This window comes from Balearica regulorum, chromosome Z, assembly GCF_011004875.1.
Source record: "Balearica regulorum gibbericeps isolate bBalReg1 chromosome Z, bBalReg1.pri, whole genome shotgun sequence".
NCBI lineage: Eukaryota > Metazoa > Chordata > Aves > Gruiformes > Gruidae > Balearica > Balearica regulorum.
In genome coordinates, this window is record NC_046220.1 from 38,616,981 (window position 1) to 38,631,110 (window position 14,130).

General features: G+C 42.9%; 1 protein-coding gene across 1 annotated transcript in view; it reads left to right on the forward strand.

The window, feature by feature from the left end:
• The first annotated feature begins 7,256 nt into the window (after positions 1-7,256).
• SLC71A2 (solute carrier family 71 member 2) overlaps positions 7,257-14,130 on the forward strand; it is a 32,977-nt gene continuing 26,103 nt past the window's right edge. Inside the window, exon 1 of the mRNA XM_075739785.1 lies at positions 7,257-7,635. Within this exon, the coding sequence (XP_075595900.1) occupies positions 7,489-7,635 (147 nt within the window). The 5' untranslated portion in view covers positions 7,257-7,488. The remainder of the gene's footprint in view (positions 7,636-14,130) is intronic.

Genomic DNA, 14,130 nt, shown 5'->3' on the forward strand with positions numbered 1-14,130 from the left:
TCTTTCTTCAAAAAAATGAATAAACAAATAAAACCTCTGTTACAAATTGTTCATAGATTATGGTACCAATAACGTCAGTAATTCCAAATTAAGATGATTTGTGCTAGAGTTTTTTTTCTTCTGTAATTGCTATATGGTAGCATATAAAACAATAGTGCTAAGGACAGAGAAGGAAAAAAAAAACAAACAAAAATTAACACATTTTCACTGAACTCTATGAACTGTAGCAACAGTGCCAAAAACACATGAATAATTTTACTCGGATAAAGCTACAGTAGCTTGTGCTGAACGTAAGAATGGTCAAAAAAATCTAGTGGTGAACTGAAGAGATAAAGAGAATATATTATAATTGCATAGAATTATGTTGGTAACTTGAACAAAATAAGAAGCAAAAACATGCTTGTCCTCAAACCAGATTAGAAAATACTCTTAATTTGAAACTATAACCCCATCTAGTGGGACTCACTTTTAATAGCTGATAGGATTTGATCTGTTCCTTACTCTGCCTTTGAGTACTTTGTGTTAGTAAAGACCACCAAACAAAAGCGGGAGATTCCCAGGTTTTGCCTACACCAGATTTCTCCTTAACGTATGTTCTCTTCGCTACCATTATGACTACTTTATCAGTAACAAAGGACTGATGCATGCAAGGAACTATCTCCTATATTATCTGGCAGAGCTCTGAAAAAGCTTAGATTAACATTGTGGGGAAAAAAAAAGTAAGTATCCAGTTTTATGAGATGTAAGTGATTTCAGGTAAAAAAGTACAAGGTAGAAGTAATGTAAGTCAATGGTTCCTGGAGTACCCAGGCTGCATGGATTTCCTTCAAAGTAGTCTGTAATCATAGGAAATTAATAAGTCACAAGGTGGCCCAAGAGCATAAAAGAAAGTAATCTTACTGTAGTGAATGCTGGGGACTTGGCTATAGTGAATTTCAGCAAATAAGTAATGAATTCTGGCACTGTACACAGCTAAATTGCAACATGAGCATATTCCATCATTTTTGTTCCTCTTGCCTTTAATAACACAAATGAAAAGATGGCTCAACGGTTCTAAACTCTTCTCACCAGGAACGGTGATGTACGGAGTAAGGAGAGGGTGGAGGGTGTTTCTGGTCCACAATAGCTATAGCTCACATTATTGTAACACATAGCTCAGATTGAACGTAAAACCTATGGCAAGCGTCTACCCTGCAATGAGCTGGCCCACTTCTTGCACACACGATTGCTTCATTGATAGCAGCCTTCGAATTGCTTTTGACAGCTCACCGATTAAGAGCATCTTCATCAGCAGCCTGCCAAGACAGAGTGCTCTCACAAGCTGCAGGGATCGCTTTCTCAAGTGCTGCCTAGCTAGGCTCAACCAATGACATCACCATCTGCATTCAAATGATTCTGTAACCTTTGGTATTTCCTTGACTGGCAGCAATGGTTATCAGCATTGACATAAATATTATCATCAATTTTCTAGAGAGTATACCAACAGGGAAACACTGGGAGTATACATCAAAAGAATTCCAGCCACCCCAGCCAGTAAGTCACCCTCATCGAGGGCACAACTGAAATGCCTCTACGCGAACACACGGAGCATGGGGAATAAACAAGAGGAGTTGGAGATGTGTGTGCGCCTGCAAGGCTATGACCTTATTGGCATTACAGAGACGTAGTGGGATAGCTCCTCTGACTGGAGTGTAGGGTTGGAAGGGTACAGGCTCTTTAGCAAGGACAGGCAGGGCAGGCGAGGAGGGGGTGTTGCCCTCTATGTCAATCACCAGCTGGAGTGCATGGAGCTCCACCTGGGGATGGATGAGGAGCCAACTGAGAGCCTATGGGTCAGGATTAAAGGGAGCACTGGGGCAGGGCACATCATAGCAGGGGTCTGCTACAGGCCACCTGACCAGGGTGACCGAGCAGATGAAGCCCTCTATAGGCAGATAGGAGCAGCCTCACGCTCACAAGCCCTGGTCCTTATGGGGGACTTCAACCACCCCGACATCTGTTGGAGGGACAACACAGCAGAGCACAAGCAATCCAGGAGGTTCCTGGAATGTGTCAATGACAACTTTCTCCTCCAAGTGACAGAGGAGCCCACGAGGAGAGGTGCCATGCTGGACCTTATTCTCACCAACAAGTAGCACTTGGTAGGGGATGTGAAACTCAAGGGCAGCCTTGGCTGCAGTGACCACGAAATGGTGGAGTTCAAGATCCTCAGGGCAGCGAGGAGGGCGCACAGCAAGCTCACTACCCTGGACTTCAGGATAGCAGACTTTGGCCTCTTCAGGGATTTGCTTGGTAGAATACCGTGGGACAAAGCCCTGGAAGGAAGAGGGGCCCAAGACAGCTGGCTAATATTCAAGGGTCACCTCCTCCAAGCTCAGGAGCAATGCATCCCAACAAAGAGGAAGTCAAGCAAAAACACCAAGAGGCCCCCATGGATGAACAAGGAAATCCTGGGAAAGTCAAACAAAAAAAAGGAAGCCTACAGAGGGTGGAAGCAAGGGCAGGTAGCCTGGGAGGAATAGAGAGAAACTGTCTGAGCAGCCAAGAAGCAGGTTAAGAAAGCCAAAGCCCTGATAGAAATAAATCTGGCCAGGGATGTTAAGGACAAGAAGAAAAGATTCTATAGGTATGTTAGTGATAATTGGAGGACAAGGGAAAATGTGGGTCCCCTCCAGAATGAAACGGGCAACCTGCTTACCCAGGATATGGAGAAGGCTGAGGTACTCAACGACTTCTTTGCCTCAGTCTTCACTGGCAAGTGCTTGAGCCACTGACGTGGTTTAGGCCCAGCTGGCAGCTGAGCACCACGCGGCCGCTCACTCACTCCTTCCCCAGTGGGATGGGGAGGAGAACGGAAAAACAATGGCAAAAGCCTCAAGGGTTGGGATAAGGGCAGTTTACTGGGACAAGAAGGGAGAGGGAAAACAATCAACAACAGTGCTGATAACAGATAGTAACAATGGGTGATAACAGAGAACGATTTACCGAACCAACGACCGACCGACCAGATGCTCAGCCCATCCCGGAAATGCACCGCCCCCCCCACCTGACTAGCCCCCTTTTATGGGGAGCATGACATCACATGGTATGGAATAGCCCCCAGCCAGCTTGGGTCACCTGTCCTGGCTCCTTGTAAAATTAACTCTATCCTTGCCAGAACCAGGACAGCCACACTGCCCAGGTCACAGAAGGCAAAGGCAGGCACTGGGAGAATGCAGTACCACCCACTCTAGGAGAGCAGGTTTGAGAATATCTAAGGAACCTGGAGGTGCACAAGTCCATGGGACCTGATGAGATGCACCCGCAGGTCTTGAGGGAACTGGCGGATGAAGTGGCCAGGCCACTCTCCATCATATTTGAGAAGTCCTGGCAGTCCAGTGAGGTTCCCACCAACTGGAAAAGGGCAAACATAACCCCCATTTTTAAGAAGGGAAAAAAGGAAAACCCAGGGAACTACAGGCCAGTCAGTCTCACCTCTGTGCCTGGCAAGATCATGGAGCAGACCCTCCTGGAGACTCTGCTCAGGCACATGGAAAACAAGGAGGTGACTGGTGACAGCCAACATGTCTTCACTAATGGCAAATCATGCCATGGCCTTCTGTGATGGGGTTATACCGCTGATAGATAAGGGAAGGGCAACTGACGTCATCTACCTGGACTTGTGCAAGGCATTTGACGCTGTCCCGCATGACATCCTTGTCTCTAAGTTGGAGAGACATGGATTCGATGGATGGACCACTTGGTGGATAAGGAATTGGCTGGATGGTCGCAGTCAAAGAGTTGTGGTCAACAGCTCAATGTCCAAGTGGAGAACAGTGACGAGTGGCGTTCCTCAGGGGTTGGTACTGGGACCAGCGCTGTTTAACATCTTTGTCGGTGGCATGGACAATGGGATCGAGTGCACCCTCAGGAAGTTTGCCAACGACACCAAGCTGTGTGGTGTGGTCAACATGCTGGAGGTAAGGGCCATCCAGAGGGATCTTGACAGGCTGGAGAGGTGGGCCCGTGCGAACCGCATGAAGTTCAACAAGGCCAAGTGCAAGGTCCCGCACGTGGGTCGGCGCAATCCCAAGCACAGCTACAGGCTGGGCGGAGAATGGACCGAGAGCAGCCCTGAGGAAAAGGACTTGGGGGTGTTGATTGATGAGAAGCTCAACATGAGCTGGCAGTATGCGCTCGCAGCCCAGAAAGCCAACCGTGTCCTGGGCTGCATCAAGAGAGGCATGACCAGCAGGTTGAGGGAGGTGATCCTGCCCCTCTACTCTGCCCTTGTGAGACCCCACCTGGAGTACTGCGTCCAGCGCTGGGGGCCCCAGTACAGGAGAGACATCGAGCTGTTGGAGAGAGTCCAGAGGGCCACAAAGCTGATCAGAGCGATGGAGCACCTTTCCTATGAGGACAGGCTGAGAGAGTTGGGCTTGTTCAGCCTGGAGAAGAGAAGGCTCCGGGGAGATCTAATTGTGGCCTTCCAGTACCTGAAGGGGGCCTACAGGAAAGATGGTGAGGGATTGTTTATCAGGGCATGTAGTGATAGGACAAGGAGTAATGGGTTTAAGCTGAAGGAGGGTCGATTTAGATTAGATGTTAGGAAGAAATTCTTTACTGTTAGAGTGGTGGGGTACAGGAACAGGTTGCCCAGAGAGGTTGTGGATGCCCCCCCCCCCGGAAGTGTTCAAGGCCAGGTTGGATGGGTCTTTGGGCAACCCGGTCTAGTGGAGGGCGTCCCTGCCAGCAGCAGGGGGGTTGGAACTAGATGATCTGTGAGGTCCCTTCCAACCCAAACCATTCTATGATTCTATACACCCAGTAACACAAATGGGCAGTTCTACTTCCATCAGAACAGCTGCTGGATACTTGCAAGGTTGGTCAGACATTGCTATTGTGGTTTCTGTTTCAAAGACTGTCAGACTGCCAAGACTCAAGCCTCACAATAAAAGAGCAGATACGCAGAGCTACACCAAACTTCCACCTATCCTGGTTCTGAAACATTAGTGTATGCTTATGGAAAGAGTGGAAAATATGTGCAACAGAGGGATTTTCCAATAAACTAACCCACCTTTGTGCAGTTAGCAGATCAGGGACTTTCTATTGCTTAATAGCCCTTAATGGAGTTTTATTCCACAAATTTGTGTAATTGCCTTTTAAATCACTTGTACTTTTGAATCAAAACATCCTTTGGAAATAAGTTCTATGATTTAACAAGAATTTCCCTGGGAAAACACTTGCTTCTGTTTGTGTTAAACTTGTTGTCTGATCATTCAATTTAGTGCCTCCTCTTCCTGTGTTCTAAGAGAATATCAAGTAATGGTAACAGCCAGTTCCTCCATTCCAGCCAGGATGCTGTCATACCATTCTGTTTCCATGACTCTGCTCATCCTGGTCTCCATGTTCTTTTTTTAAGTTCCTTTCTGAGATAAGGATGAGAACAGCACATAGACTTCATGGATTCATGATATGTTGACATAGTATTTTCAACTTTTTTCTCATCTAGTTATTTCTTAATATTTAAAAATTTTCTGTTTTCCTTTTTAACCACTCCTGAGCATTCAGGAAACTAACTATACAGTTTCTACCATCCTTCCCAGGTAGAAGTAGCTAATTCAGAGATCTATAAACCCAATGACTACTTGGAATTATTTCCCCTAGATTTTCATTTATCAACACTTTCAGCTGACATTTTAGCAGTTTCCCTCAGGTTCATTATATTCTTTTACAACTTGTTTTGATCATGCTGAACAGCATTCTGTAATAAACTTTATATCTTCATTATTAATCCCCCCTCCAGACAGCTTAAAAATATTGCTTAGGAATATTCTAAAAAGTATAGAGCACAGAATTGAGGGAAACTGTACCAGTAACATCTCTTCATAAACTGTGAATTTATTCCTTTTGTTGTCAGTTATTTAGTTAACCAGTTCTTAATAAATATTATATATCCAGCTCAGCATGTGAGCAAAACCCTTCCAACTTCAAATTCTGCACGGGACAAGGATATAACAACATAAAATTACTAGCAGCTGTCTATTAAGCCTGCATCAACAGCCACAAACATTGATGGAAGACTTTCCATTAATTTGTGTATGAATTGGGTTAAATACTTAAGTGATGTAAGTAAATATCTTAATACTGAGATTTTCAAAATACAATGAAGATTTCAAGCAATATTTTTTATATAAACCCAATGTGGTTGCAAGAAACCTGTCTACCTACAAAAGCTGGTATATTAAGCTTATAAATTCATATCTAACTGAGGAAGGTGTTTGAATTAAAAAAAAAAAAAAATCTCAGTATTTTGAAGCTTGTAAACTAAAAAAACCAAACAGCCAAATGACCCAAAACTGTAAGGAATGAAGCCCCCTTGGTTTTCAAGTCATTTGAAAAATGGTCAAGTCTTCAAAGGAGCAAAAATGTTACTATATTTCACAGTGGTGACTACTTTTGAAGAAATTAAAGGTTTTGTCAGCATTTCTAGGCTACCAGAGCAAAAAAGCAGGAAGCAAGCATGAAATTGTACACACAATTGGCTTGGGCTGGCTAGGAAAAGTAATTTTAAGTAATAAATGTTGATTTACTATCCCTATCACTCATCCCCATATAATAAGAAATATAATTTTGCTTATCTCTTTAGTTCATGGTATCAAATGTGCCTCTTGAAATGCTGACACCCACTTTAAACAAAACAGCTTAAAAAAAAAAAAGTCTTTGAAATGCTTTCAAGTAAACACGTGCTAGTTTGCTAAAAAAGACGACTTGTTAAATTGCTGTGTAACGGCACAGAAGATAAATTTCTCAATGCGCCATATCTATCAAGTATACAGCTTGTTACCCACTGACAAAATAGATACAGAGCAAACAGAAAACGGCATTTAAAATTAACATTTAGTATGTTAGCAAACTGAAAAGTTCTGCTCCCGTGAACAGCCTGGTATTTAGGGGAGGACACCTGAGGTAACCTGGTCTGTTAGTAGTCATCACCTTTACTGCCAGCGCTACGTTACCTCACAGTACTCCATCTCTGCGCACACGGTGCACGGAGAGGCAAGCACTCCTACTTCCTACGATAACTCGTGATGCTTCTTAGTACTCGCAGTACTGCGGCGGGAGGAAGCCGAACTCGCAGTTACACCTGCCCGGTGACGAAGGCCCAAGGGGCCCAGCGAGGTTTGACGAAGCCACACGAGACGCCAGTTTGGAGGCGGTTCGCTTCCCCGCAGGGATGCCGTCACCGGGCGTAATGCGCCGGGGCGGCCAGCAGCACCTCAGCCCACAGGACCTCGCCCCGCGCGGGGAAAGCGAGCGCCCGGCTTCCGGCCGAGCGGTAGCAGTTCCGCCGAGGGCGAGGGGGCGGTGCTGGGCGGTCACGTGAAGCTAGGCGGTAACGCGCCGCCCGGGCGGGGCGGCGGAGGCGGCCGCTGCGGGAGCGGGCGGCCGCCCCCAGCCCGCTCCGCACCCGCTGCTCCTCCGGCCCGGGAGGATGGTCGGAGCGAGATGAGCCCCGAGTCGGAGCCGCCGTCAGCCCCGGCACGGGAGGGAGAGGAGGAGGAGGAGGAGGAGGAGGAGTGCGGCAGTGCCAGGCGGGGCGGCTGCATCATGCTGGTGAAGAGGGTCGGTCTGAAGTTGGGCGGCGGCGGCGCGGTGAGTGTGGGGCGGGGTTGGGGGGCGCTGGGCTCCGCGGGGTGGGCGGTGTGCGGGCGCCACCGGCGCTGAGGGCGCCGCTGCGGCGCGGGCCGGGCCGGGCGGTCCGTGGCGGCCAGCTCTCGCCCCGGCTCCCCACCCGTGAGGGCCCGGCTGCCCCCCAGAGCGTCCTCCGTGCGCCCCCGCGGCCCTGGAAGCTTCCTGGAAGTCGAGGTATGGCGGGGTGCCTCGTCTCCGCCGGCCGCGGGGCATTCGTTACTGGTGTATCCCGGGCTGAGGGGACACCTGTTAGCAGGTGGTTGTAAATAAGATTTCTTTTAAAGTACGTAAATCTGAGGCGCCTGGACGTAAAGCTCAGTTTCCCCTTGGAGTTTTAGGAGGTTCCTCGCGGTGAACCGAAACTGTAGAGTTGTCATGCTATTTTAATAACTTACTGCTCATTCGGTTCCGTCTGTTCCCATTACATGAAGCATTAAGATGTCTTTGTGCAGATAAAAGGAGCTGGAAAGGAGTGGTCTGTGCACTCGCTTGAAAGCATCTGTAGAAAAGTTGTGTTTGCAAGGGTGGCAGTGGTGCATAATTACTTCCCAGCAGAAACGTCTTTTGGGTGGCTTAAGCCTTTCCCTTTGTACATGCATGCTCACAAGATGCCTTAAAACCAGATCTGAGGTGACACTTCCTGAGCTTTCTGCAGTAGGTGGGGACAGGTGACTTGTTTCAGGCTGAGATGGTATAACCCGTCCTGTTTTGTTGGCAGCGAGCCCAGAGCATAAGGTGGAGGAACCCAGGAGAACACACAAAGTGACAAAACAGGTGATCCCGTCATTGACAGTTTTTGAAGGGGCACAGATACAGAACTAGCCAAAGTCTTGCTATGATAAATCTCTTTTGGCAAGTTGAAATCATATAAATTTTATTTGCAACCTGACTTACAGCTATCACTGCTTTTTTAGGTATTCATATTCAGGTGTTTCTGAATAATGTATTTAATATTAGTTTACTCACAAAATTAGATAGGCTCAAAGCATTGCTTATGCCAAAAGTTTTAAAACAATGTTAAGTTTGTGTCAGGGAGCCAACGTCAGCTATGTGTGTTACCTACCCTCCTACAGATAAGGATCCCTGCTATTGGAGAGAGGATAGTTTACTGTTTTATGTTAATGTCAAGCAAATGAACTTGTAATATTGTTAGCTGAACATCAATAGTGTAGCATTAATGTCATCATGGCTAGAGCTCAAGAAAGTAAAATAATAATCTTGAAACCCTCTGGTTTTGATATCAGTAAGTTCTTTGACCCTTACTCATATCTAATGAAGGTGTTAAGGTACTTTTAATATGTCATTTACCCAGAAAAGATGTAAAAATTGTTCTGCTGTGGAATTCATTAGTCAAGTTATTTTATGTAAGTTAATTCCAGAGTGACTGCTTCACACTTCTTGTAATCAATCATGTCTGTATTTGAGTCTTTCAGTTCTCTTTTAGAAATGGTTATGTCTTCCAAAAAGCAGGTTGTTCTCCCTCAAGAGGTGGAACTGATGTCTGCTGTATGGTGTATTTGCTGTTCTAGGTTTGTGTACAGCAGCTCCCATTTAGTACTCTAGATAGAGGTGACACAGTAACCCAATCTGAAGTCAGAATGGGAAGGTAACTCTAGAAGAGGCCCGTTAACTTTTTAGTTAAGAAATGTAAGCTTTCAGCTTTATCAGCACAGATGTTGTGGTGAAAGACATAAAGGATGATGTCATTTTATGGAAGAAAAACAGATGAATTTATTTAAATATGAACAGCGGGTAGGAAATGGACGGTACAGGTAGAGAAATTTTAAAAAAATAAAATAGATCAAAGAACTTTGATTTCTTTCTCTAACTTTGAAGAAGAGTAAAACTCAAATGCAAAATAAATCCATAACTGACAAAGGTGCTAACCTGTTTTTTTATTAATGGATGGAATGTTTGTAAAAGTTGGATTAAAATAATGCTTTTGAGTACTTAAAATATGCTGGGGCTTCAGCTTGAAAAATTTAACTTCTAAATGACATAAGTTCTTAATTTATAAAATTATGTCAGATTTTCCTTCCTTGGTGATTTTCTTGCCACCTCGCTCCTAGTGGTGCCCTTAAGGGACTTTGTGTTCCTGTAATGCATCTCCTACAAGAGAGAAAGACATGAGACTTTAGCCTTATCTTCTGTACATCAGTATAGCAGTAATACAATTATACTTACATCAGCTTACGGTCTGCTTCACAGTTCTTGACTGAACAGTCTGTTTCCTACTTTGTTATGGCAGTTCCTGCACTGTCCTGTGATTCTCATGTGGCTGTCATATAGCTAGAACTCTCTTTGCCTTGACTTTATTAAAAGTGCTTATTTAGACTAAAATATGAGGGGCCAGATCATGGCTTTAGATGTAATTGCAGAGATCTCTTTGATATCAGTGGGAGTGCATCCCTGATCTTTGAAGGTGGAAGCTTGCCCTTTGAGCTGCTGACAAAGAAGCAAATACAGAAATGAGATTTGGGTGAGCCACTTCGTTGGTCTGTGAACTATGTTTTAATTTTTATTCTGAGTCTTTTGTCATATCATATGGTATATCATATATCAACCAAATCTGTCAGGTTGTGCAAGGCTTTCTCCTCTTACCCCTCCAGATTGAGAGTAACAAGCTTCTGGGTTTTGGTTTATCTGTAACTAACTTCAGCCTGTTGAATGCGTTGGCTTCACTGAATTAACTAAAATATAAATGGTGAACAAATGACTCTTTATGAATTGAGTTACTGGCTCAAAACTAATAAGAACAATAGTATGTTTAAGTAAATTCCACTGGAATTAAATCTTTCTGTTGGCTGTATTACGCCTATTTCAGTGAGCTTCAGAAATTGAAGTAAATGATGCCATGGGCATTTTGTTACTGGTTATGCAATCTTGTTCCATCTGAATTGTGAACACTGGTGGTATAAAACTTAACATGATATTCGAAATATTCATATCACGTACTTCATTTCTATGCAACCTATTGTCAGTAAAATAATGCCACACTAGGGAAGCTTTTAAGCGAAAATCAGTACTGTACTGTCTAAATAAAGTGCTTTTATGGGAGCACTCCCCAAATGGGATTCTAAGGAGAAAACACACCTATGTACCTCTTTGAGAATTAATCATACATTAATTTTATGTTCTTGGGCACTATAAAATATCTTAGCTATTTTGAAGCCTAAGACCTCTGCGTTTTTTAGAAACATAATGAAAGACTTCTGAAGGTTAAAGGTTACATTTCTGAAGTGTGCCAGCCTTTATTCATTACACTATTTACACAATGAAGCACAACTGATATATACAAAAAGAACTACAGGTTTTTAACCTTATTGCTAGCAGTTTTCTTTTTAATACTTCATGAAAAATATAGCATGGTGAAACTAAGGCCGCATCATTAAATGTTGTGAGACTTTACTGAAACACCTTTCAGCCCAGTAAACTGATTGCTTAAATTTCTTGCCTGTAGGATTTAAATTAAATTGCTAGTAGTTAAGCACATTGTTCACATTGGCAGTTTGGATATTTAGTCCTTTGTGGAGCACTATTTTCTCCCCCACAAAAATTATTTTTCCTGTTAAATTAGAATAATTAGAGATAAACCGTGTTGTCTTCTCAGAGTTGCCAGTGTCACTCTGAATCTTCCCATCATGTTAAATTAACACTAAATCTAAACTCTGAACCATTACCAGGGGTGATTAGCTGCTGTCTTAAAAAAAAAAAAAATCACTCTTGCTTTTATTGATGCTGAGAAAGCACTTTTGCTTGTCTGACTTTGCTGTTACTGATTCTCCAGGTTCTAGCAATCTGAAAGGTTTTGTGTAGAGAAGGAAGTATGCTAGGCTAGAGCAATAGAAACTTAATTATATAAATAAGACTTGGTATTTTTATACTGAAGATCCAAACTTAACCACTAGGCAATCATTGAATGGTTTGGGTTGGAAGGGACCATCTGGTTCCAACCCCCCTGCCATGGGCAGGGACACCCTCCACTAGACCAGGTTGCTCAAGGCCCTATCTAACCCGGTCTTAAGCAATGAGCTTGAGTAATTATCTATCCCATGGAGAAGCATGTGAATTAACTAAGCAGTCTGTCCTTTTTAGAGAAATTTCTCAGTGTCGTGCATTTTTCTACATTTTAGGAAGAGAACTTCAGCAACGGATAAATCAGCTTGTGATTTGGTGTAGCATAATATGCTGGTTATACATTATTACTTTAAGAAGTAGGTTAATTAGACAATACAGTACTGTCTAAAGCTGAGCTTTCAGAACGTGGCAGGGCATATGATGATTGTTCTCTTGGATGATCTTCCTATTGTCAATGGCCTCAGGCTCAAAGACTGAACCAGAAATGGTGTTTTCATGTTTTATGCTCCTTAGAAGATTCCTGCTTCAGAAGCTTGTCCAGTCTAAACTTAAACAGGAATGTGTTCCCAGTAGAAAAAATGATGTGGCAAGACATTTTAGACCCTGAGAGTAAATTGTGGGAAGTGCCATGCCATTGAAACTTGCCATCTTGGGTCCTGCTTTACTTACTTTGTTTTTTTTAATATAAGAGGGCAGTGATAATTGTTTTCTCTTCACACCCTTCATGTCACTGCTGGTTCAATAAATCCCTGTTGTATCCCTCTGCAGATGTTTTGACTGCAGCTTGGAGGAACCCACTTCAGCGTTCTTCCATACCTCTGGCAATGTTCTTTGTCCTTCTGTGGGACTCTTTCACTTGTTCTTCTGTAAAACAGACTGTTTGACAGTGTGTGTTGCTTAAAGCGACTGAACAAAACGAGCAGTCATGGGATAAGAGGCAGGATCTTTATGTAGATCTGATAAAAATGATAAAAATACCAGAAGCAGAGGGTTAGCAAGGCAGGCACATCACATGTTTATCTGTTAATATAATGATAATCTTTTTGCTAACAGGCTGTATCTTTGAATACACTTTTGTAAACCACTGCTGAATGCTAAAGTGGTGTCTTTTCTATGAAAAATTTTCTCCAGGATCGCTTTCCTAAGTAGTAGTCATTCTATATGTGGAATTAAAATTCTTTTTTTCATGTTTGCTGTGGTTAAATTTATCTGCATTAATTTTAATCTGCCTTTTAACTTGTTTTATTGATTCCATCAACTTCTAATGTTCTTCACCATTGCCCTCTAACTTTTCTAACGTGAATTCTGTTTTGTCATCAGTGAACTTTGTCACTTTGCTTTCAGCCTCTTTACAGCTCAGTTATGAATATGTTGAACTACATAGGCCCTAGGACAGAGCACTGGGACTCGTACAGTAACTTTCTTCTGTGAAAACAGAGTGCTGGTTTTTTTTCCTTTTTTAATTTATCCTGGTTTTTTACTTTTTATGGTTTTATTTTTTTGACTTTTTAATTCCTGTGAAGAATTTGCACTCTTTTCTGCTTTAAGAGCCTTTGGTGAGGGTCTTTAAGTATGTATACTTGAATTTTCAGAAGGCTTATTAACATGATCTCTTATCCATACGTGTTCTTTTCAGAACTCCAGGAATTTTTAAAGGCACAATTTGTCTTTACAAAATCTGTGCAGGCTTTTCCATTTTGAATGAGTTGTGGTTCTGATACTCTAGACCTGTGGAATATGATTCAGCCTGTTTTTTTCTGGAGAGAGTGTATCATGATCTCACTATCCAGATAAGTATCTGCTTCTGGTATTTCTTTTGCAACTGAAATATAAGTTTGGGCAATGTGTAAGCTGAATTAAGTATGATTTGTATTACAGCTCAGAAGGCATATCTAAAATGCTAAAGGCTGTGGTGGATTGGAAAGTACTTTCACTTGTGTTCGGTGTAGTTTTGTACTTCATACAAGTTAAATGTTTTAGACTGGGGTTTGTACAGATAATCATTTGGTGATTCATGTGACAAAGACAACTAAGGTCTTCAGGGTACTTTTTACGCTTGAGTGAATTCTTGCCAGTTCTAATAAATGGGGCATTTGTGGGGAACAGTTGGAATTAAGGTTGTTCCTAAATACTTCTGTTTGAAAATTAAAGACACTAGAAGGAAGTAAACACACAATATGCCTAGAGAGCTACCTGGGTAATATGCGTGGAGAAAAGAGCATTCATAACATAGTGAGGTAGATTGGTAGCATAATATTTGTGCTAGAATAAGCTAAAATAATTAGTGAAGCATACTGGGAAAAGCTTGCATTTGAAACTGTTGAATTGGGGCAGGGAGGGGGAAAATAAGAAAATAGCAGTGAAGATAAGTGTGGAAAGGGAATGCGCTTTATAATTTGGCATGAACTTCAAGGTCTGAATGATTCATACGTGAAAGCATGTTTCTCAAAATGTTTTACTGATTGTTAGTTCAGTTCTTTGTTTTTTTGAAAATGTGAGAGTTGGTGTAGTGGACTGTAGTGCAGGTGGTTGTGTTAAAAAAAACAAACCCAAAAACTACTTGTAGCAGTTAATTTTTGTAGGGGGAGAATGTTTCTG